Source organism: Muscardinus avellanarius (assembly GCF_963383645.1).
Source record: "Muscardinus avellanarius genome assembly, chromosome: 7".
Taxonomy (NCBI): domain Eukaryota; kingdom Metazoa; phylum Chordata; class Mammalia; order Rodentia; family Gliridae; genus Muscardinus; species Muscardinus avellanarius.
This window is the reverse complement of record NC_137793.1, coordinates 83,736,961-83,758,108: the sequence shown is the minus strand read 5'-3', so window position 1 is coordinate 83,758,108 and position 21,148 is coordinate 83,736,961. Positions and strand designations below refer to the sequence as shown.

The window sequence follows — 21,148 nt, the reverse complement described above, 5'->3', positions numbered from 1 at the left end:
GAGAGAGCCAAAAAGAGATAAAGGATGCAATTAATGAAGTAAAGGCCTCAATTCAAAGCACAAACAACCGATTAGACCACATGGGGAACAGAATCTCGCTCTTAGAAGATGAGCAATCCAAAAATGAATGCATAGTTTCTAATCTAGAAAAAAATATCCAACAGCAGGAATCTGACATTGAAGAAATATGGGCCCATCTTAAGAGAGCTAACCTAAGAATAATTGGAATAGAGGAGGGAAAAGAAAGTGATACCAAAGGGATCAACAATCTCTTCAAGGAAGTAATAGCAGAAAATTTTCCAAATATAGAGCAAGAGGTTGATACACAGATCCAGGAAACTTATAGAACTCCCTTTAGACAGGATCGGAGAAGAGGATCCCCACGCCATATAATTGTCAAAATGACCAATGTGGAAGCCAAGCAGAGAATCTTAAAGGCAACAAAAACAAAGGGCCAAGTGACATTCAGAGGCAAACCAATTAGAATCACTCCAGACTTCCCAAACCAAGTCATGAAAGCCAGAAGGGCTTGGAGTAACATATTCCAAACTCTGAAACAAAACAACTTCCAGCCAAAAATTTCCTATCCAGCAAAACTTTCTATCAAATTAGATGGGGAAATAAGAAGCTTCCATGACAAACAGAAACTGAAGGAATTTATGTCTTCAAAACCAGCGCTAGAGAAAATACTCAAAGAGATTAACTACAAAGAAGAAATAGGTAACACTCACCAGAACCAGAGAAACAAGAGTTTCCATCCAACAGACAACTAAGATTGGTTATCTGTGGAGATTCATTATTTATGTTAGTCTTTTTTTTTTTTAATTAATTTATTTTTTAAATTGGTGCATTGTAGTCATATATCAATCACATTGGAGTACAAGACTTGAGAGGATATACAAGCACACATCATCCAATTAGCCCTCCTCCAGCCCCCGTCCCATTCCCTCCCCCCCCCTCCGTCCCACACTTCTTTGGTGATTTACTTTGATACATTTGTTTATGTACCTCCTGCGTTTTAAAGAGGCTCCGTCCTCCAGTATTACATACCCTCTGATTGGTCACATTAGTTGCTTCACTATAGGGCCCTTTCTATAGCTCAACCTCTTCCTGTTGCCCTTTTCCTCCTAGTTATTGCTGATTAAGAGAAGCGTCTGATTTATATTTTCTGCGATATTTCTCTGTGCATGCTGCGTTGCAAGTACCAATCCCACTCTTGATGGTCCCAGTAGTGGCCTGGCTACTCAGTGGACTGATCCAGACCTCGCTGGCTCAAGCAGCGGCCTTGCCTCATGGGAGGACCCAGTTCTGGTCTCGCTGGCCCCTGAACCGGTCAAACCCCTAAGCTGGCTTTGGTCCCGACCTTGGAGGCCCCAACACTGGTAATGTCTCACAGCAGGCTCCGATGACGGCCTCACTGGCCCCAGCACCGGCTTAACCCCTTGGCAGGCTCTTATCCTGGCCTCAGAGGCCCCAGTACCGGCCTTGCCTCAAGGCAGGCTCCGATGCCGGCCTCGCTGGCCCCAGCACCGGCCTAACCCCTAGGCAGGCTCATATCCTGGCCTCGGAGGCCCCAGTACCGGCCTTGCCTCACGGCAGGCTCCGATGCCGGCCTCGCTGGCCCCAGCACCGGCCTAACCCCTCGGCATGCTTTGATCCCGGCCTCGGAGGCCCCAGCACTGGTCATGCCTCACGGCAGGCTCCGCTGCCAGCCTCGCTGGCCCCAGCACCGGCCTAACCCCTCGGCAGGCTCTTATCCTGGCCTAGAGGCAAGAGTACCGGCCTTGCCTCAAGGCAGGCTCCGATGCCGGCCTCACTGGCCCCAGCACTGGCCTAACCCCTCGGCAGGCTCTTATCCTGGCCTCGGAGGCCCCAGTACCGGCCTTGCCTCACGGCAGGCTCCGATGCCGGCCTCGCTGGCCCCAGCACCGGCCTAACCCCTTGGCAGGCTCCGATCCCGGCCTCGGAGGCCCCAGCACTGGTCATGCCTCAAGGCAGGCTCCGATGCCGGCCTCGCTGGCCCCAGCACCGGCCTAACCCCTCAGCAGGCTCTTATCCTGGCCTCGGAGGCCCCAGTACCGGCCTTGCCTCACGGCAGGCTCCAATGCCGGCCTCGCTGGCCCCAGCAGCGGCCTAACCCCTCGGCAGGCTCTTATCCTGGCCTCGAGGCCCCAGTACCGGCCTTGCCTCAAGGCAGGCTCCGATGCCGGCCTCGCTGGCTCCAGCACCGGCCTAACCCCTCGGCAGGCTCTTATCCTGGCCTCGGAGGCCCCAGTACCGGCCTTGCCTCACGGCAGGCTCCGATGCCGGCCTCACTGGCCCCAGCAGCGGCCTAACCCCTCGGCAGGCTCCGATCCCGGCCTCTGAGGCCCCAGTACCGGCCTTGCCTCAAGGCAGGCTCCGATGCCGGCCTCGCTGGCCCCAGCACCGGCCTAACCCCTCGGCAGGCTCCAATCCCGGCCTCAGAGGCCCCAGCACTGGTCATGCCTCAAGGCAGGCTCCGATGCCGGCCTCGCTGGCCCCAGCACCGGCCTAACCCCTCAGCAGGCTCTTATCCTGGCCTCGGAGGCCCCAGTACCGGCCTTGCCTCACGGCAGGCTCCGATGCCGGCCTCGCTGGCCCCAGCACCGGCCTAACCCCTCGGCATGCTCTGATCCCGGCCTCGGAGGTCCCAGCACTGGTCATGCCTCACGGCAGGCTCCGCTGCCGGCCTCGTTGGCCCCAGCACCGGCCTAACCCCTCGGCAAGCTCTTATCCTGGCCTTGGAGGCCCCAGTACCGGCCTTGCCTCACGGCAGGCTCCGATGCCGGCCTCGCTGGCCCCAGCTCCGGCCTAACCCCTCGGCAGGCTCTTATCCTGGCCTCGAGGCGCCAGTACCGGCCTTGCCTCAAGGCAGGCTCCGATGCCGGCCTCGCTGGCCCCAGCACCGGCCTAACCCCTCGGCAGGCTCCGATCCCGGCCTCGGAGGCCCCAGCACTGGTCATGCCTCAAGGCAGGCTCCGATGCCAGCCTCTCTGGCCCCAGCACCGGCCTAACCCCTCGGCAGGCTCTTATCCTGGCCTCGGAGGCCCCAGTACCGGCCTTGCCTCACGGCAGGCTCCGATGCCGGTCTCACTGGCCCCAGCAGCGGCCTAACCCCTCAGCAGGCTCTTATCCTGGCCTCGGAGGCTCCAGTACCGGCTTTGCCTCACGGCAGGCTCCGATGCCGGCCTCGCTGGCCCCAGCACCGGCCTAACCCCTCGGCATGCTCCGATCCCGGCCTCAGAGGCCCCAGCACTGGTCATGCCTCACGGCAGGCTCCGCTGCCGGCCTCGTTGGCCCCAGCACCGGCCTAACCCCTCGGCAAGCTCTTATCCTGGCCTGGAGGCCCCAGTACCGGCCTTGCCTCACGGCAGGCTCCGATGCCAGCCTCTCTGGCCCCAGCAGCGGCCTAACCCCTCGGCAAGCTCTTATCCTGGCCTGGAGGCCCCAGTACCGGCCTTGCCTCACGGCAGGCTCCGATGCCAGCCTCTCTGGCCCCAGCAGCGGCCTAACCCCTCGGCAGGCTCCAATCCCGGCCTCTGAGGCCCCAGTACCGGCCTTGCCTCAAGGCAGGCTCCGATGCCGGCCTCACTGGCCCCAGCACCGGCCTAACCCCTCGGCAGGCTCCGATCCCGGCCTCGGAGGCCCCAGCACTGGTCATGCCTCACGGCAGGCTCCGATGCCAGCCTCTCTGGCCCCAGCAGCGGCCTAACCCCTCGGCAAGCTCTTATCCTGGCCTGGAGGCCCCAGTACCGGCCTTGCCTCACGGCAGGCTCCGATGCCAGCCTCTCTGGCCCCAGCAGCGGCCTAACCCCTCGGCAGGCTCCAATCCCGGCCTCTGAGGCCCCAGTACCGGCCTTGCCTCAAGGCAGGCTCCGATGCCGGCCTCACTGGCCCCAGCACCGGCCTAACCCCTCGGCAGGCTCCGATCCCGGCCTCGGAGGCCCCAGCACTGGTCATGCCTCAAGGCAGGCTCCGATGCCAGCCTCTCTGGCCCCAGCACCGGCCTAACCCCTCGGCAGGCTCTTATCCTGGCCTCGGAGGCCCCAGTACCGGCCTTGCCTCACGGCAGGCTCCGATGCTGGCCTCGCTGGCCCCAGCACCAGCCTAACCCCTCAGCAGGCTCTTATCCTGGCCTCGGAGGCCCCAGTACCGGCCTTGCCTCACGGCAGGCTCCGATCCTGGCCTCGGAGGCCCCAGCACTGGTCATGCCTCACGGCAGGCTCCGCTGCCGGCCTCGTTGGGCCCAGCACCGGCCTAACCCCTCGGCAAGCTCTTATCCTGGCCTCGAGGCCCCAGTACCGGCCTTGCCTCAAGGCAGGCTCCGATGCCGGCCTCGCTGTCCCCAGCACCGGCCTAACCCCTCGGCAGGCTCTTATCCTGGCCTCGGAGGCCCCAGTACCGGCCTTGCCTCACGGCAGGCTCCGATGCCGGCCTCACTGGCCCCAGCAGCGGCCTAACCCCTCGGCAGGCTCCGATCCCGGCCTCAGAGGCCCCAGTACGGCCTTGCCTCAAGGCAGGCTCCGATGCCGGCCTCGCTGGCCCCAGCACCGGCCTAACCCCTTGGCAGGCTCCGATCCCGGATTTGGAGGCCCCAGCACTGGCTTTGCATCAAGGCAGGCTCCGATGCCGGCCTCGCTGGCCCCAGCACCGGCCTAACCCCTCAGCAGGCTCTTATCCTGGCCTCGGAGGCCCCAGTACCGGCCTTGCCTCACGGCAGACTCCGATGCCGGCCTCGCTGGCCCCAGCACCGGCCTAACCCCTCGGCAGGCTCCGATGCCGGCCTCGCTGGCCCCAGCACCGGCCTAACCCCTTGGCAGGCTCTTATCCCGGCCTCGGAGGTCCCAGTACCGGCCTTGCCTCATGGCAGGCTCCGATGCCGGCCTCGCTAGCCCCAGCACCAGCCTAACCCCTCGGCAGGCTCTTATCCTGGCCTCAGAGGCCCCAGTACCGGCCTTGCCTCAAGGCAGGCTCCGATGCCGGCCTTGGTGGCCCCAGCACCGGCCTAACCCCTCGGCAGGCTCTTATCCTGGCCTCGGAGGCCCAAGTACCGGCCTTGCCTCATGGCAGGCTCTGATGCCAGCCTCGCTGGCCCCAGCACCGGCCTAACCCCTCAGCATGCTCCGGTCCCGTCCTCGGGGGCCCCAACACTGGCCTTGCCTCACGGCAGGCTCCGATGCCGGCCTCGCTGACCCTAGCACCGGCCTAACCCCTCAGCAAGTTCCGGACCCGACCTCGGAGGCCCTAGCACAAGCCTTGCATCATGGCAGGCTCCAATGCCGGCCTCGCTGGCCCCAGCATCGGTCTAACCCCTCTGCAGGTTCCAATCCCGGCCACGGAGGCCTCAGTAGTGGCCTTGCCTCACAGCAAGCTCCGATGTCGGCCACTGGCCCCGGCGCCCGCCTAACCCCTCAGCAGGTTCCGATCACTGTCTCTGTGGTTATTATTTCAAAGGTTCCAGTTGTAATGTATCAGATCTCTGCCTCCCCCGAATATTGGCCACTGGCATTGCCACTGCCTCCACCGTTTCAAATCCTTCTCAGGCTCTTTTTCCACTCTGAATGTTGTCCAGTGTTCCGAAGCATGCGTGATGGTAGCATTCGACATTTGGTGTAATTTCTCCAAAAAAATAAAGTTGGTAAGATCCAGTTTCTGCTTCTCCTGAATACAAGTCTCCACCACCATAGCGAAGAACTCTTTCAACACCGCATTTCTCCTTGGTCTCCGCTAAACTCTCTCCTTATATGTGATGTCTGAGATTCTTAACAATATAGAGAAATAGCAGTCCTCTTTCACGGCGAATTTTTCCATAAGTTCCAGTGCATTTAGATAAGTTTTTTCTGCATCTCCAGTGTCCTGGCATCCATGACGGCTTTCTTACCACCTCTCCGATGTTTTTCTTTATCTTTTTCTGTTCTGGGCCCGGTTTCTCCAGGGGTCTGACGTGCTACTCGCAGTTCGGCCGGGACCCAGAGTCCCGCGATCCGGGCCCCAGCTGGCGTGCCCTGTGCTCGACCCCCGCCCAGAACCCAGCATCTTACTGGGCCTGGTTTCTCCAGGGGTCTGGCGTGCTATGCGCAGTTCGGCCTGGGGCCCAGAGTCCCGCGACCCGGGCCCCATCTGGCGTGCCCAGCCCGCGACCCCCGCCCAGAACCCAGCGTCTTACTGGGTCTGATTTCTCCAGGGGTATGGCGTGCTATGCGCAGTTCGGCTGGAGCCCAGAGTCCCGCGACCCGGGCCCCATCTGGCGTGCCCAGCCCGCGACCCCCGCCCAGAACCCAGCATCTTACTGGGTCCGGTTTCTCCAGGGGTCTGGCGTGCTACGCGCAGTTCGGCCGGGGCCCAGAGTCCCGCGACCCGGGCCCCCTCTGGCGTGCCCAGCCCGCGACCCCCGCCCAGAACCCAGCGTCTTACTGGGCCTGGTTTCTCCAGGGGTCTGGCGTGCTACTCGCAGTTCTGCCTGGGGCCCAGAGTCCCGCGACCCGGGCCCCATCTGGCGTGCCCAGCCCGCGACCCCCGCCCAGAACCCAGCGTCTTACTGGGCCTGGTTTCTCCAGGGGTCTGGCGTGCTATGCGCAGTTCGGCCTGGGGCCCAGAGTCCCGCGACCCGGGCCCCATCTGGCGTGCCCCGCCCGCGACCCCCGCCCAGGACCCAGCGTCTTACTGGGCCTGGTTTCTCCAGGGGTCTGGCGTGCTACGCGCAGTTCGGCCGGGGCCCAGAGTCCCGCGACCCGGGCCCCCTCTGGCGTGCCCAGCCCGCGACCCCCGCCCAGAACCCAGCATCTTACTGGGCCTGGTTTCTCCAGGGGTCTGGCGTGCTACTCGCAGTTCTGCCTGGGGCCCAGAGTCCCGCGACCCGGGCCCCATCTGGCGTGCCCAGCCCGCGACCCCCGCCCAGAACCCAGCGTCTTACTGGGCCTGGTTTCTCCAGGGGTCTGGCGTGCTATGCGCAGTTCGGCCTGGGGCCCAGAGTCTTTATGTTAGTCTTTTACCTATCTCTAAGTTGTATTGTTTGCCTTTATTGTTGTTAATTTTTAGGATTTCTAGTTGGAATATTAATATACCTTCAGATATAGCATTTGGAAATATTTTATCCAATTCTATTAGTAACTTTTAACTCTGTTTACATTGTCTTTGGATATAAAATATTTTCTTTTATTTTTTAGGGAGTTTGTATATTCTTCTCTTGCCTGTGCCATTGAAATCATATCCAAGAAATCACTGCCAATTTCAATGTTGTGAGGTTTTATGACCCAGATTTTCTCCTAAAAGTTTATAGTCTCAAGATTTATATTTAGGTCTTTTACCTATTTTGAGTTAATACTTGTATATGGGATTAGGTAAAGGTCCAATTTTATTCTTTTCCATGTAATTATTATTTTTCAACAATATTTAGTTAAAAGATTATTATTTCTACCACCAAATGTTCGTGGAAACCTTGTCAAAAATAACTTGACAATATAGGGAAGAATTTAGCTCTAGGCTTGTATTTAACTCCAATGGTCTATATATCTGCCTTTAGAACAGTACTACACTGTTTCAATTATTGTAGCTTTATATGGTTTGAAATCAGAAAATATATATCTGCTAGCTTTGTTCTTTTTCAAGATCGTTTTGGGTATCTAGAATTCATATTCCATATTAGGATAGATTTTTTTCTGAAAAATAAATATATAAATATATGATAGTTTCACCTAAAAAAATAGAAAAAAAATATTCTCTGGTAAGAAAGAAAGCAAAAAGAAATATTGAAATGCTATCTTTAAATCATCAAACGCTTGGTATCAGACAAATGAAACTGTTATGTGAGATTATCATTTTTAATTTTGGATAAATTGCTATAATACTAGATGTCAACCACTAAGCCAAGCATGGGAAGGAGGGATGGGGAGAGAATGGGGTGGGGATCGGGTGGGGGCTGACTGGGCGATGTGTGCATGTATGTCTACAAAAGTTTGTATCCCACTATGATGTATGAATACAGTGCACCAATAAAATAAAATTAAAAAAAAAAAAAAAGAATTGGCCAGCTGAATATCTGATTTGTTGTTGTTGTTGTTGTTTTTACTTCCAAAATTTGATTACTCTTTCTCCTCTTCCCCCCTTATAGAAAATGAAAGAATACCTGGAGGGCAGAAACCTCATCACCAAGTTACAAGCCAAGCATGACCTTCTGCAGAAAACCCTGGGTGAAAGTGAGTGTGGGAATGTGCTGCTGGCAGCAGCTAGGGAGGCCCAGCCGAGCCTCCCTGAGCGCGCACCTCCATCCTCAGCCAAGTGGACCTGATCTGGCTATAGGAATGCATTTCTTTTCCTAGCCTGTTTAATGTGAAAGCACATACCCCAAATGACTGCTTGAGTAATGGGGAAAGGGCAATGCTTAATGAAGCACTAATGTGCATCATCTATTTGTTTAAATGGAGCGTGCCTGCTCTCCACCCAGCCCCCCTCCTTTGCCTCCTTTGCCACCACCAGAGTCACAGAGCTGTGGGGTGATTTCCTCTCCAGACACTCTGTTAAAACCTCCAGCCCTTCTGTGGCGGGACTGAGACTGGAGCAAGAAGGTAGGAACCAGGAGATGAGATGCCCGGCTGCTCTGAGGAGGAGAGAATCCTCAAATACAGGATACATTGCTGCCTTCTCTAGCATCCAGGTTGAGCAAAGCATCCATGTTTCCTTCTGCTTAAAAGGGTCCTGATACTGTTTAAGGGGCAGCCCTCGCTCTGCTGAGGCTCTGCTAAGGCCCTGGTGCTGAATGGACTGTGTCGTCTCTGATGTTGATCTTAACCAGACCTTGGAAAGTAGCAAGGCAGAGAACAGGACTGGCACTCTGGATTTGCTCTTCTTGGCTGTCAAACAAGGGAAAGGTTGAAAGAGAAGTTTCCCTAGGTTTTTGGCACCCTGCCCAGGTCTCCTGCCTAGCTCTCAGCATACTATGATTAATGGGATTCCCAGGTTGGGGATGCCTCTGCATGCTCTGCTCCTCCTCCCTGCCCCACTACTCCCCTCAATTTAAGGTGAGAGGCTACAGGGGCTGTGCGGTAGCCTCAGCGACAGGTGAGCCTGCACTTACACAGAACTCTGACATTTTTAAGTAAATCTTTGAGCACTCCTCAGACAGACTACAAAGCACAGAAAAGTGTGTGTGAGACTCGCTGATCTTGACCCAGGAATTGGAGCCCTGCTTTTCATACCTGTGCCTTCTACCTACCCGTCTTGCCCTCTCCTTTTCCTTCCTCTGAGAGCCCTCCCTCCCAGGGTTAATTCTTTTTTTTCCCCTCTAATATCTTTGATCTTGTGATTTTTAAGGCATATTCTTTAATGTGAAAAAAGACGTTTAGGTAATTTCTGGTCTCTTTCCTCTTCACCACCCAAGGGACTCAGACTAAACAGGTCCAGCCATTGAGAGCCAAACTTTGCTTATAGAAAATCTTTACCCTTGGGTTATTAGATCGCCCCATTGGGAATTGAAGGAAAGAAAGCCAGAACTATTTGAATCAAGTAATAGCTGTAGTGTGTGTGTGTGTGTGTGTGTGTGTGTGTGTGTGTGTGTGTGTACGTGCTCATACACTCATACATATATGTATGTGTCTGCTTACACATATATATGCATCAAATGTGCTCTGGAGGGATGAAGGTTGACCATTCATTAGTGCCACAAATTGCCTTAATCTAAAGATGACAAGCTCTAGCAATAAAGAAAAAAATAGCTTCAAATCTGTGTGCAAGTCATCATGTCCCTGCCTTCTGTATGTATTTGTCACCATAATGCAAGAGTCTCTTGTTCTTGCCACAGAGGAATAATTGATGTGTATGAATATTCCAGAATGGAAGTAGGACAGATGTTGAAAATAATGGCTTAGAATAATATTTTTGCAGATGAAAGCTGAGTCTTTTATAAGGAGAGGCTGTTGGGGGTGGGGGATGGTATTTCTCAAGATGAACTAAACTGTAATCAACAATTAGCAAGCTTTAAAGGCAAGAAAAATCCCTGCCCTCCTCCAGCCTTTGGGGTTGCCTTTTCAGAAGCTTGAAAGAGGAATGTAGAAGCTGATATCTCCAGGCTTGGTGCCTGCTGTTGTTTGCCCCTGGTTTATCTAATATCTATTTAATAGAGATCAAGCTTCGTTAAGCTTAGACTCAAAGAAAGCAACATGTATTACATCATGGCCCGTGTGTGTGTGTGTGTGTGTGTGTGTGTGTGTGTGTGTGTGTGTATACATATATATATATATATGCGTATATGTGTGTGTGTGTGTGTGTGTTTATGTATTTTTAAAGATAAGAATACTATACTTGGAAGGATGAGAAAGGAGTATTGTGTGTTTGAGGCCAGCCTCAGCAACTTAGTGAGACACTGTTTTTAAAATAAGAAAGGACTGGGGAGATAGAAGGGCTCTAAAGTCAATGTCCAGAACTTTAAAAAGAAAAAATCTTAAGAATATTTACAAACTTTAAGGTTTTCAATTTCTTTTTTTCTTTTTTTTTTTTTTCTTCTTTTTTTTTGCGGGTCTGGGGATGGAACCCAGGGGCATTCGACCTCCGAGCTACACCCCCTGCCTTATTTTTTATTCTTTATTTTGAAACCGGGTCTTACTGAGTTGCAGAGGGCCTCACTGAGTAGCTGAGGCTGTCTGTGAACCACGATCCTCCAGGTCTCAGCCTCCCGAATGCTGGGATTACAAGCGTGCGCCACCACGCCTGGCTTCAATTTCATTTTTGAAGCTGGCTATGAACCATTAAACTATTAGGGCCCACTACTGGATTGAGAACTGTGATTTGCTATTAGTATCAGCATTAAATCTCAGCTATGTCTTGCCACCCCAGTCCAACCTAAAATTTAGTATGAATCTAAAACTGGAACATTCATATTTTCTCCCTCCTCTATTCAAACAGCTCCTTTTCCATCTTCTCTATCCAACCCCCACTGTGTGCATGAATGTGTGTTCATTCGTAGACTCAGGAGCAAGCAAGTTTGTCTATCATTCCCTACCACCATCCACACACCCAGCATACACAAATGAAGCTAAACTTCATCTCTGGGAAGACTTCTAATAATTTCTTCTCTAAAGTAGCATGTGCCTTGTTATTGTTGCCCTACATTCATGTCTGTTTTCCCATTGGGAAGCAGAGTTGTCAAATTTAAGGTCTAGAGATACCAGAAACTCTGGCGTAGGAACCAGCAACAGAAAATTTTTGCCCCCAAAAAGGCTTTTGGACACTTCTGTTCTTTTAGCTCTCTGGGGAAATGGGCAAGTTAATTGCAAGGAACAGATCTCCTTTCTTCATCCCCCTTGCTTCAACATATGCTTTTTGCCTTTGTCTTCCCACAGGTCAGCGGACAGATTGCAATCTCGCCAGGTAGGTGTGGCCTGAGACAGCCCTGGGAAGGGATAAAGAGAGGGCCATGGGGTCCAGTGATCCCAGCCTGGGAAAAAGCCAAGGAGTTGAGTTGTGAAGATGTTGACTTTGTAAGGACTGGTCTGGAAGGGGCTGCTTCCTCCCTTTGCCTTACTCACTCCATCTGGTCTCACATGAAAATGGGGTCTGTTGTGACTCAGGAAAAGAGCTGAACAGAACTGAGTAAAGGAAGTTATCATTTGCTAAAAGCAATCTCAGAGACTCCCCAAAGCCACCATATTGCAAGAAAAGTAAATGTTTGCCTCTGGAGAATCCCAGTAACATGTCAACATGTGGGCTCTGGGAAGTCTCTGACCCAGAGAAAGAAGATCAGGAGATAGCATTTGACCTGAGATTTTTTTGTGTGCATGGAAAAGATGACAGCCTAATTAGTGACTGTTGCTGGATAATGAAATATTGCATTGCATTGGCTTGCCAAACAGCATTGGTAGAAATCCTTTCTTGATATATGAGTATGCACCCCTCCCAGTCTTTCCCTACCTCTCTCTCCCATCCCTGTCAAATATTTTCCCTTCCAGTCATGGTGCTGTTATGAGAGAACTCGTGAGCTGGCAGAGAGCAAGGCGTTCCTTCAGCCAGCCATTCTCAGATGCCTAAAAATGTGCTGATTTAACTGGAGAATGAGCTTTAATGGACTGGACTCCTTAGAGACCCTGCGTTAGCCCATTATATCAACCACTTATATCTGCCAACACACACAATAATCATAAGCCATTTACAATTATAGGCTCATTATTTAGAGATAGCTTCATTTGGCTTTCATCGTTTTGTCATTGTGGATTATAACAAAGGTCCCTTTAATACACCAGTCTTGAGGACTGGAGAGAACCAGGATAATGGAATTCTTTGGAATATATCTTCGGTGATATAGTGTAAGTTCACCTGAGGTCCTGTGCCTGCAGACATCTCTGGGAAGACTGAAAAGAGCTAAGTCAACTTCCCAGTTGCTGGGTTATTTCACCCTGTCTGACCTCAGGCTGCTCTTTTTCCCTATCAGAACGCTGATTTTCTCTTCTAGAAGATAAGACCATTATATCAGCTCTCAGAAGCTCTAGGATTTCAAATTTCATCAGGAGCTGCCTGAGAGTAGGCACAGAGCGAAGCCGAGTAGCCAGACTCTAGCCCCTACTTCACTCAAAGCCGGGCAGCACTGCCCTTCTGTTCTGGGTATTGTGCCTCTGATTTGGATTCCCTTTGAGAAAAGTCTTGTAAGGCTAAATATAGCTTGAAATATAGACAGAGGATCCTCAAGGTTCCTTCCACTCAGGAACCTGCAGCTACTACCCTCTAAATCCAGAAAATCACTTCCTATCTTCCCTGCAGATTTCCAAGAGAAAGCAAATGGCATTATCCTTTGGTGTTTACTAGAGTGTCTTTGCAAACAGAAAGATATTACTGTCTAACTCAAATCTATTTTATTGCAAATTGAACCAATTCCCTTCTATTCAAGTTTTGAATGGTGGTAGACATTAAAAACAGAAATCTTTGTGCTTTTATGAAGAGAAAAACTGTATTGGACTTTAGTTAGGAAGGGACTTATCAAGTCTCTTATCCATTTCTGGGACTGACCTGAAAAATGAGAGTTGTTTCACTAACTACCATACTGATTTTTTCATGATTAAAAGCTTTATTTCTAGCCAGTCTTGGTGATGTGTCCCTGTAACCTTAGTACCTGGGAGGAAGAGACAGGAGGGTCACAGGTTTGAGAATAGCCTCAGCAAAGAAATAGAAAGTGCTGGAGATATAACTCAGAGGTAGAATACTCCTGGGTTTTATCCCCACTATCACCTTAAAGAAAGAAAAAAAAAAACAAAAACCTTTTACTTCAGGACTGAGAGAAGTTGTTTGAGCCAAGCAGAGTGATACTTGCCTATAATTCTGCTCCTCATGAGACTGAGATTGAGAGTATTGCAAGTTTGAGGTCAGCCTCAGCAACTTAGCAAGACCATCCTAAAAAGGCTGGAGATATAGCTTAGTAGTAGAGTACTTCTATGTTCAGGCCCCAGTACTGTGTTTAAAAAATTAAAAAGGAATTATTTGTGTCATTCTGGCCCAATTTTCGCTTTTTTTTTCTCCCCATTGCTGGATCGATACTCTCTGATTTGGTGGGATCAACCACAGGCGTAGCTCAACCGTGAGAAAACAGGTAAGAACCCAGCAAGAGCCAGGCTAGCCTGGCATAAAATTTGATTGCATGCCACAGCTATTTGTAAACACTTCTCTGACTTCATGCCTGCGTTTGGGGTGTACCCTTTCATCATAATCATAGCAACTGCATTGATTTCACTTTAATTGAAATGATTAGTTTTTATGACTTCTCCTTCCTCGTCATTTACCCTCTTGCATCCTAGAGGTTTGGTTTAACTGGAACAGATTGTGCCTGATCTGCCCATGGCTTCCAGGAGACCAAAAAGAGGTCTCATAGTTCCTTGCATACACATTAAGTTACTAGCGCTACGTGCCAGTAATCCCAGCAGCTAATCCCTTTGACTGGACAGTCTAAAGTTTGTCAGATTTGTTTGTAGTAGTGTGGCCATCCTACATGTGTTCCTGACACATGCTAATAACGTAGAGATAAATCTGGTCTGAGAACGATAGGCAAGAGCTGTTTAATTGTACAGTTGTGTACAATGATCTTAACGTTGTATTAAAATCTGCCACTGGGCACCAGCTCTCGTTACCCATACTAGGAGGGATGTAAGGGAAGAGTGGCAGGAATAATCCGTATCCGTGGATAATCTGAACAGCACTTGTGCTTGTTTAAAAAAAATTAATTGAAGTATTTCTTTTGCAGTGGCAAATTTAACTTCATAATTATACTTTATAGCGAATACTAAAATGATTTTTGTTTCCCCTAAGCTCATACCAGCTTTGCGGAAGGCAGTTAATAGGGAGGGGGTGGAGTGAGCTCAGAAATATCTTTGTCTACTCAGGGGAAAGCTGATCCAGGCTCTATAAAGACATTTTGGGTAATTCACAGTGGCCCTAACCACAGGGAAATAATCAAATGTAGAGAGCGCATGGTCTCCGGGGTGTCAGCATGCCCACAGTATACTCAGCTGATCCGACTGCTCCGCCGGGGGGGCAGGCCAGCTGGGTCGCTGATGACACAGGCCTCAACCTGTCTAGCTTTGCTGTCATTATTACACCCCTCCCTTGGGTCTCATTCTAATGAGAACACTATCAGATGCATTTGTGCATCTTTTAAATGATAAACATTTTTATTATAACTTTCTTTTCTCCTCCTTCTCTATTTCTTTCTTTCTTCTCTTCCTCTCATAATTTCATTTAAAACTGGAGGAGAATGGAATGCCTTCCACAGATGATTTATTGCATTTCAAACCCAAAGAGTGAGACCTAGTGGCCACACCTGTAATCCCAGTCCTTGGGAGGCTGAAACAGAAGGATCACAGGTTCACAGCCATCCTCCACAATTTAGTGAGGCGCTCTGCAACTTAGTGAGATTCTGTTTCAAAATAAAAAATACATAAATAGGGCTAGGGGTATATCTCAGAGCTAGAATACCCCTGAGTTCAATCCCCAGTACCATAAAAATGAGCCACTTTTGGTGGCAAATGCCTATAATCCCAGTACTTGGGAGTCTGAGACAAGAAGATCACAGGTTCAAGGACAGCCTCAGCAACTTAGTGAGACCCTGTTTCAAAATAAAGAATAAAAAATAGGGCTGTGGAGCTCAAAAGTAGAATGCCCCTGAGTACTACCCCCAGTGCCGCAAGAAAGAAAAAAAAGAATAGGATCGAACTTGAAGTCTGTTCCTTTCAGTTCCCCGTCCACTGGACCTCCTGCTTAGAGATGGAGTATATGAAGGAGGGCTTTGCGGCTTCTCCTCTGGCTGCCAAAGTACAGGAGCCCATAGGGCAGGCAGTATGTGCCCCGGTTGGGCTCACCTTTGGCGGGGACACTCACTCCCTTGATTTGCACACTGCTGTGTCCAAGCAGTGGTAGACACAGCAGTGCATTTGCCTGGTGCTAGATTTGCCTAAAGGTTCCGGATATACCATAAACCCCAATCAAATAAAGACCTTGTTTTTATTCTGCTGTCCCAGTTTCTCTCCAGCAGTTCAGATCTAACAGCAAAAAGGTTTATTTTTATAAGATGGTCAGGAGGGTAAAATAGTAAATTTGGAAGATGAGCAGTCTTTTATTAGTATCCAAGAAATCAGTGTTTGTTTATGACACTGCAGCCGAACAAGAGGAAGATAGCTTTTGTCCTTGAGAGTTCCTAATGAATCCCAGTCATCTTTGACCCTAGCAAAGAAGGGTAGATTCAAACCACCCCAGGCTTTCCTTAAAAAGTATGTACCTAGACCACTTCTTCCAGACTGTCTCTGTCCTCTTCAAGCCAGGCATCTCTCTCCTGGACATAGCCTCCATTCTCTTTTGACAGTTTTGCATTCTCCATTCATCTAAATTTTGGTGTTCCCCCCAAGTTTGGCCTTCTCTCGCTCTTCTTTTTTTTTGGTGTGTGTGTGTGTGGTATTAGAAATTGAACCCAGGAACATTCTACCTCTGAGCTCCATCCCCAGCCCTATTTTTATTTATTTATTTATTTTGAAACAGGGTCTTGCTAGGCTGCTGAGAAACTCGCTAAGTGTTGAGGCTGTCCTCGAACCTGCAATTCTCCTCTCAGCCTCCTCAATACGGGGCTTACAGGTGTGCCCAATCATACCCATCTTTTAGCCCTCTCTTGATTTCTCTCCATGTTGTTTTCTTTATCACTCTGTTCCCCTATATGAACCTTCACAAAACTTCCTTTTATTCTAAAGTGCTGCCTGTGTCAGTCATTGGATCGGATTTCTAACTGTTTTGACTGAACATTTATGCTTGAAAGTTGAGAGAACATTTTATACCTTCAACATCAGTCTTCCCTCTCCCCCACCACATTCATATTTTCTTAGCTCCTCCCCTAACTTCTCTGTTTCTGTTAATGGGAACTTTCCATTTCTTACAGTACCTAAGGCTCCACTTGTAATCCTAGTATTTAAGAGGCTGAGACAGGAGGATGGCAGGTTCAAGGCCAATCTCAGCAATTTAGCAAGACCCTATTTCAAAATAAAAATAAGAAATAGGGCTGGGGGTGTAGCTCAGAGGTAGAATGACCTTGGGTTTAATCCCTAATACATAAAGAAAAGATTATGCAAAAGAGGAAAGATTGATCAGTGGTTACTAAGCTGCAGTTAGACAGGAATAAACTGTGGTGTGCTATTGCACAGTAGCATGACTATGGATGGCAATAATGTACAGTCATTTCAAAAAGCTAGAAGAAAGGATTTTGAACATTTTCATCATAAAGTGATGATAAATCCACGCATAATGGCACATGCCTGTAATCCCAGTACTTGAGAGGCTGAAGCAGGAGGATCATAGGTTTGTGGCCAGACTCAGCAACTTAGTGAGGCCCTCTGCAACTTGATGAGACCCTGTTTCAAAATAAAAAATAAACAGGGCTGCTCAGAGGTAGAACGCCCTGGATCAATCCCCAGTACCCTCCTTACACGCACACATACACGAAGAATTGATAAATGTTTGAAAAGAGAGCTAGGTTTAACCTTCCTTAAACACTATACAATGTGCACATGTCAAAACATCACATGGCATTCCAGTACTACATATATTTTTCTATTTTTATGTATCAGCTAAAAAATAAATTTTAAAATAAGTACAATTTTATAACGCCCAAATTTTACCAAAAAATAAGGAAATTCTGCCAAGACATTAGTCTAGCTGTCTTCTTGATTGTTTTTTCCTGCAAGTTACTGGACCACTGCTCTACTAGCTCTTCCAAGTTACGCCCACTATCCTTCTCCTCCTGTTTCCTTAATCTGATCAGATAGGAATTTAGCCTGATTATCGCTAAATGCCACAGGGATTACATGACCAAAAAGATTATGAACAAATGAACTAAATTGACATCAATTGTAACACTGGAGGTGGGAAGAGAAGAAAAAGAAACATCCAGTGAATGAAAACACAGAGAAACTGCTCTGTCAATTGTATGCAAAGTCCAGAGTCTGGAGTTTAGTGCAGGTCTCTGGGACACCACAGGAGCCCACACGCACATCCAGGGAAATGAATTCACTCATCTGTCAGAAGCATCTCAGGGAGCAGGGAGGATGGCAAGAACGCCCAAAGCCTTTGTGCCTTTGTCCCTTGTTTATCCTCACTGGACTCTGCCTTAGGCTCCACTAAAGTACTGGGGACAAGGAAAATGCTCTTCTGCAATAGGCAGGTCATCTCTGGCCCTCCCTCATCTGCCAGATCGTCCCTCTGGGCTACCTCTGATGGGCTCTTGGTAACCGTGGTCATACGGGTTAATACCTTGCATGCTGTTTCCTGCCAGCCCTACATACTTCACTTTAACTACCTTAATATTTCATTTCCTGCACATCCAGGCAGAATTTTGCATTCACATAACTCGCTGAAGCCAGGAACCTGTGAACTTCCCAGCTTCTCTCTGTCTGGGTTTTTAAAACAAAACTAGGACCAACAACGCTTTGCAAACCCTTTGAAGATATTGCTATCTTCATTATCTGTGCTGCTACTATTTATAAATGAAAACTCTAGTAAACAACTCTATAAACATAAAAAGACTTCCCAAAGAGTGGAGCTTGATTTTCTTTTAATAGTGGAGACTGATTTCTTCATTAGTGTAAGGAAGAGAGATGATTCTTCCTGTAAAATCACCTAGCCTGACTGGCAGAAGTCAGTGATGTCGACAAGAGCGCAGACACTGGCCCCCGTAGCTGGGAAGCCAGAGGAAGCAGATGGGTTTGGGGGTCAGGAAGATGAGCAATTGGGTCATGGAGACCTTCACAACTCCAGCTCTACCTTGGCACACGCAGACACCCTTTGGCAGCACCGCAGTTCTTGGCAAGTTCCAGAGCTCGAGGCCAAGCCAGCTCTTCTCTCAGCCTGACTCCTTCATGAGACCCAGCTGCTTCCCTAACAGTGGCCAAGCCCCACGGCTACAGTGGAAAATTCAGAATCAGAGGAGGTGGGCACAGGAAAACCTGTAAAATGGGCAGAAGGCACAAGACCTATCCTAGGAAAGAGTCCAGTCTCTCTCATAAACATCTGAATCCCTTTCTAGCTAGGTTTTTGGGCCCCTTTGCCTGATGTCTTTTTTTTTTTTCACATAGCTGAATTATTGTGCATGTAGGTTTATTATAAAACCCTTCATGAGGTGTGGCAGAACATGCCTGTAATCCCAGTACCTGGGAGGTTGAGAAAGAGGATCACAGGTTCACAGCCAGCTTCAGCAACTTAGCAAGTTCTTAGCAAGGACCTGAGGAACAGAAAGGCAGCCACTGAAGGCAGAGGCAGATCCCAGACATGCAAGGCTACAAAGAGAGCTACACCGGTGGTAGTAGAGATGGAAAATTAAACAGATTTGAGAGATATTGATGAGGCAAACCTGACTTACTGGATGTATTGAGCAATTGGATGGCAGCAGGTAGGGAGCTGGTTCAGGATAAAAAATGACCTGCTCCACTTGGGACATGCTGGATTTAAGGCACGTGCAAGGGGATCTAGGTTGGAGGTTGTGTTTTGGGACCCTGGAGCTTGGGGGACGAGCCAGATGCCACTTTGTGGATCACCCACTGGTCCAGCCAAGACACGGTCCACACATGTGGCCCTCATCTTTGCTCCTGGGCCATCCCTGCTTGAAGATTCTGATGCTATGCTTCCCTTTGGCTTTTCAGGACTCTGGCCAGGCAATTCCTCTGGTGGTAGAAAGCTGCATCCGGTTCATCAGCAGACATGGTAAGTAGCATTCCAGCCTTACTCGGATTTGTGCAAAGGTTGGAAAGAACTTCCAGGAATTCTTTGCAGAGTAAAAATAAAGAACTGCCTTCCCATGCTGGCATTCTCGGCAAAGGAATAAAAATCTTACTTGTTCAATGTTTTGTAATGTTGGCGACCTCAGAATGTTCACACCTAGACAGTGAGAGGAAGACAGCATATGTTTTGACCCAAAATGCCACAGCTACTTAGCACATTCCCTTTTCTGGCTTGAGAATGAGTTTAAGCTCCAGCTGCTGTGTGGGGAGATACAGCTGATAACACCATTACTCATAACCTTTGCCTGTTTAGTTATCTCCTGTGGCACAGCCTAACCATTTTGTCATATTGACTTTCTGTGCCAGTCTGATTTGGAAACAACTCCATTTCTAATGTTGCACTGATTCCTAATAATACTCTGTTTTTGTTCTGGTTTGGTCTCCCAGCATACAGCTTCCCCAGGAGGTCAGTTAGTAACTGATCCTAAAGTTGTATCTAAGGTTTGAGAGTTTGCAGGGGCTGGCTCCTTCTCAGCCTCACTCAAACCACCCTAATCCTTCTGCTTGGACACTAAATCTCGTAAACTCTATTCCTTGCCAGCTACTGGTCTAGTTGAACAGAATTTAGGGAAGGAGATAATTGTCAGAGAATTGATTTTCCAAGGGTAAGAGTGTTTAGAAAACACATATCTGAACTGTGCCGTGAAGATATCTAGGAACTGGGCATCAGAAATCGTTTTTCAATACTGCTCTATCTGGTAATAGGAAGAGGGACCGAATGACCTTCCTGGACAAAGGAGGTACATAAAAGATTGCTGGTCTAAATTCAGAGGCACCTATTCTACCTCCTTCCCCACCCCTTTCTCTTTCCCTATAAACTGGGACATTGTTTGGGGTCATTTTGAACAGTAATTATTTGAACATTCTCACAACTTATCCTTTTTTCCATCAACTGTAATTTTTAGTGCTATCTCTAGTCACTTGAAGTAAGAGCATCACTGTTGAACAATCAATAAATATTTATCAAGCCCTTGATCAATGTTGAGCACCACACATTGCCAAGTAGGAAAACAAAAACAGGATAATACACTTTTCTTGTCTTTAAGTAGTTTTATGATGCATTTGGGGGAAAATAAGAAGGTAGTAAGTTAAATAAAAAGAGATAAGCTGTAGTAATTCAGAATCACAGAATAAGAAATTTCACCGATAATAATAATTAATGGCCAAGTAGTTGGCAAAGATAAGGCCAAACTGAGTTCAGGAGAGAAAGAATTCTTTGTGCTTAAAGACAATAGGAAGAAGGAGGTCTGAATTTCCATTCATTCATCCAGGCAAATTCATTCATTCATGCATGCATGCATTTAATAAAAATATCTTTGAATTGCTTATTGTGTACCAATAAAATGCTTCCTCCTGAACCTAATACTCTACTAACAAACAAAACAGTTGGTCTGCCAATAAGTAAACACATACAATAGTTTGCGTGTTGATGATCAAGGTGAGAGATGGAGAGTAGAAGAGAGAACACGGGAAAACCTAAATAGAACATAAACAGTATTTCACATACTCAAAAGATTAATGAACTAAGGTGAGTGAAACCCAAACAGACATAAACAATAAACTGTAAATCTAACTTTATTACATGTGAATAACAGCCACTCTGAAGGGGAATGAGGAGGAAAATAATGGCCAAGTAACTTTGGAAAACACTGTTTTGTCTATATACCTTAAGTCTAAAGACAAGAAGAGCTGTAAGAAGTATTCTACACTAGTCATTCTTTATCACAGAAGTATGGCTTAGCAGTTCTGAAATTATTCTAGCTTTAAGCAAACAAATGCATTATTGATTTAAAAACTATTAAGACATAATAGTTGTTCAAAATATATTTATTCAATTAAATTTA

At 48.6% G+C, this 21,148-nt stretch overlaps 1 protein-coding gene across 3 annotated transcripts in view; it reads left to right on the top strand.

The window, feature by feature from the left end:
* Positions 1–21,148, top strand: part of SRGAP2 (SLIT-ROBO Rho GTPase activating protein 2) — a gene marked incomplete at both ends in the record, with an annotated part of 264,810 nt that overhangs the window by 212,809 nt on the left and 30,853 nt on the right. For all 3 annotated transcript variants that reach the window (XM_080698581.1, XM_080698580.1, XM_080698579.1), the window contains 4 exons: positions 8,132–8,216; positions 11,355–11,382; positions 13,564–13,588; positions 19,167–19,227. In XM_080698581.1, coding sequence (XP_080554707.1) covers positions 8,132–8,216; positions 11,355–11,382; positions 13,564–13,588; positions 19,167–19,227 — 199 coding nt within the window. The remainder of the gene's footprint in view (positions 1–8,131; positions 8,217–11,354; positions 11,383–13,563; positions 13,589–19,166; positions 19,228–21,148) is intronic.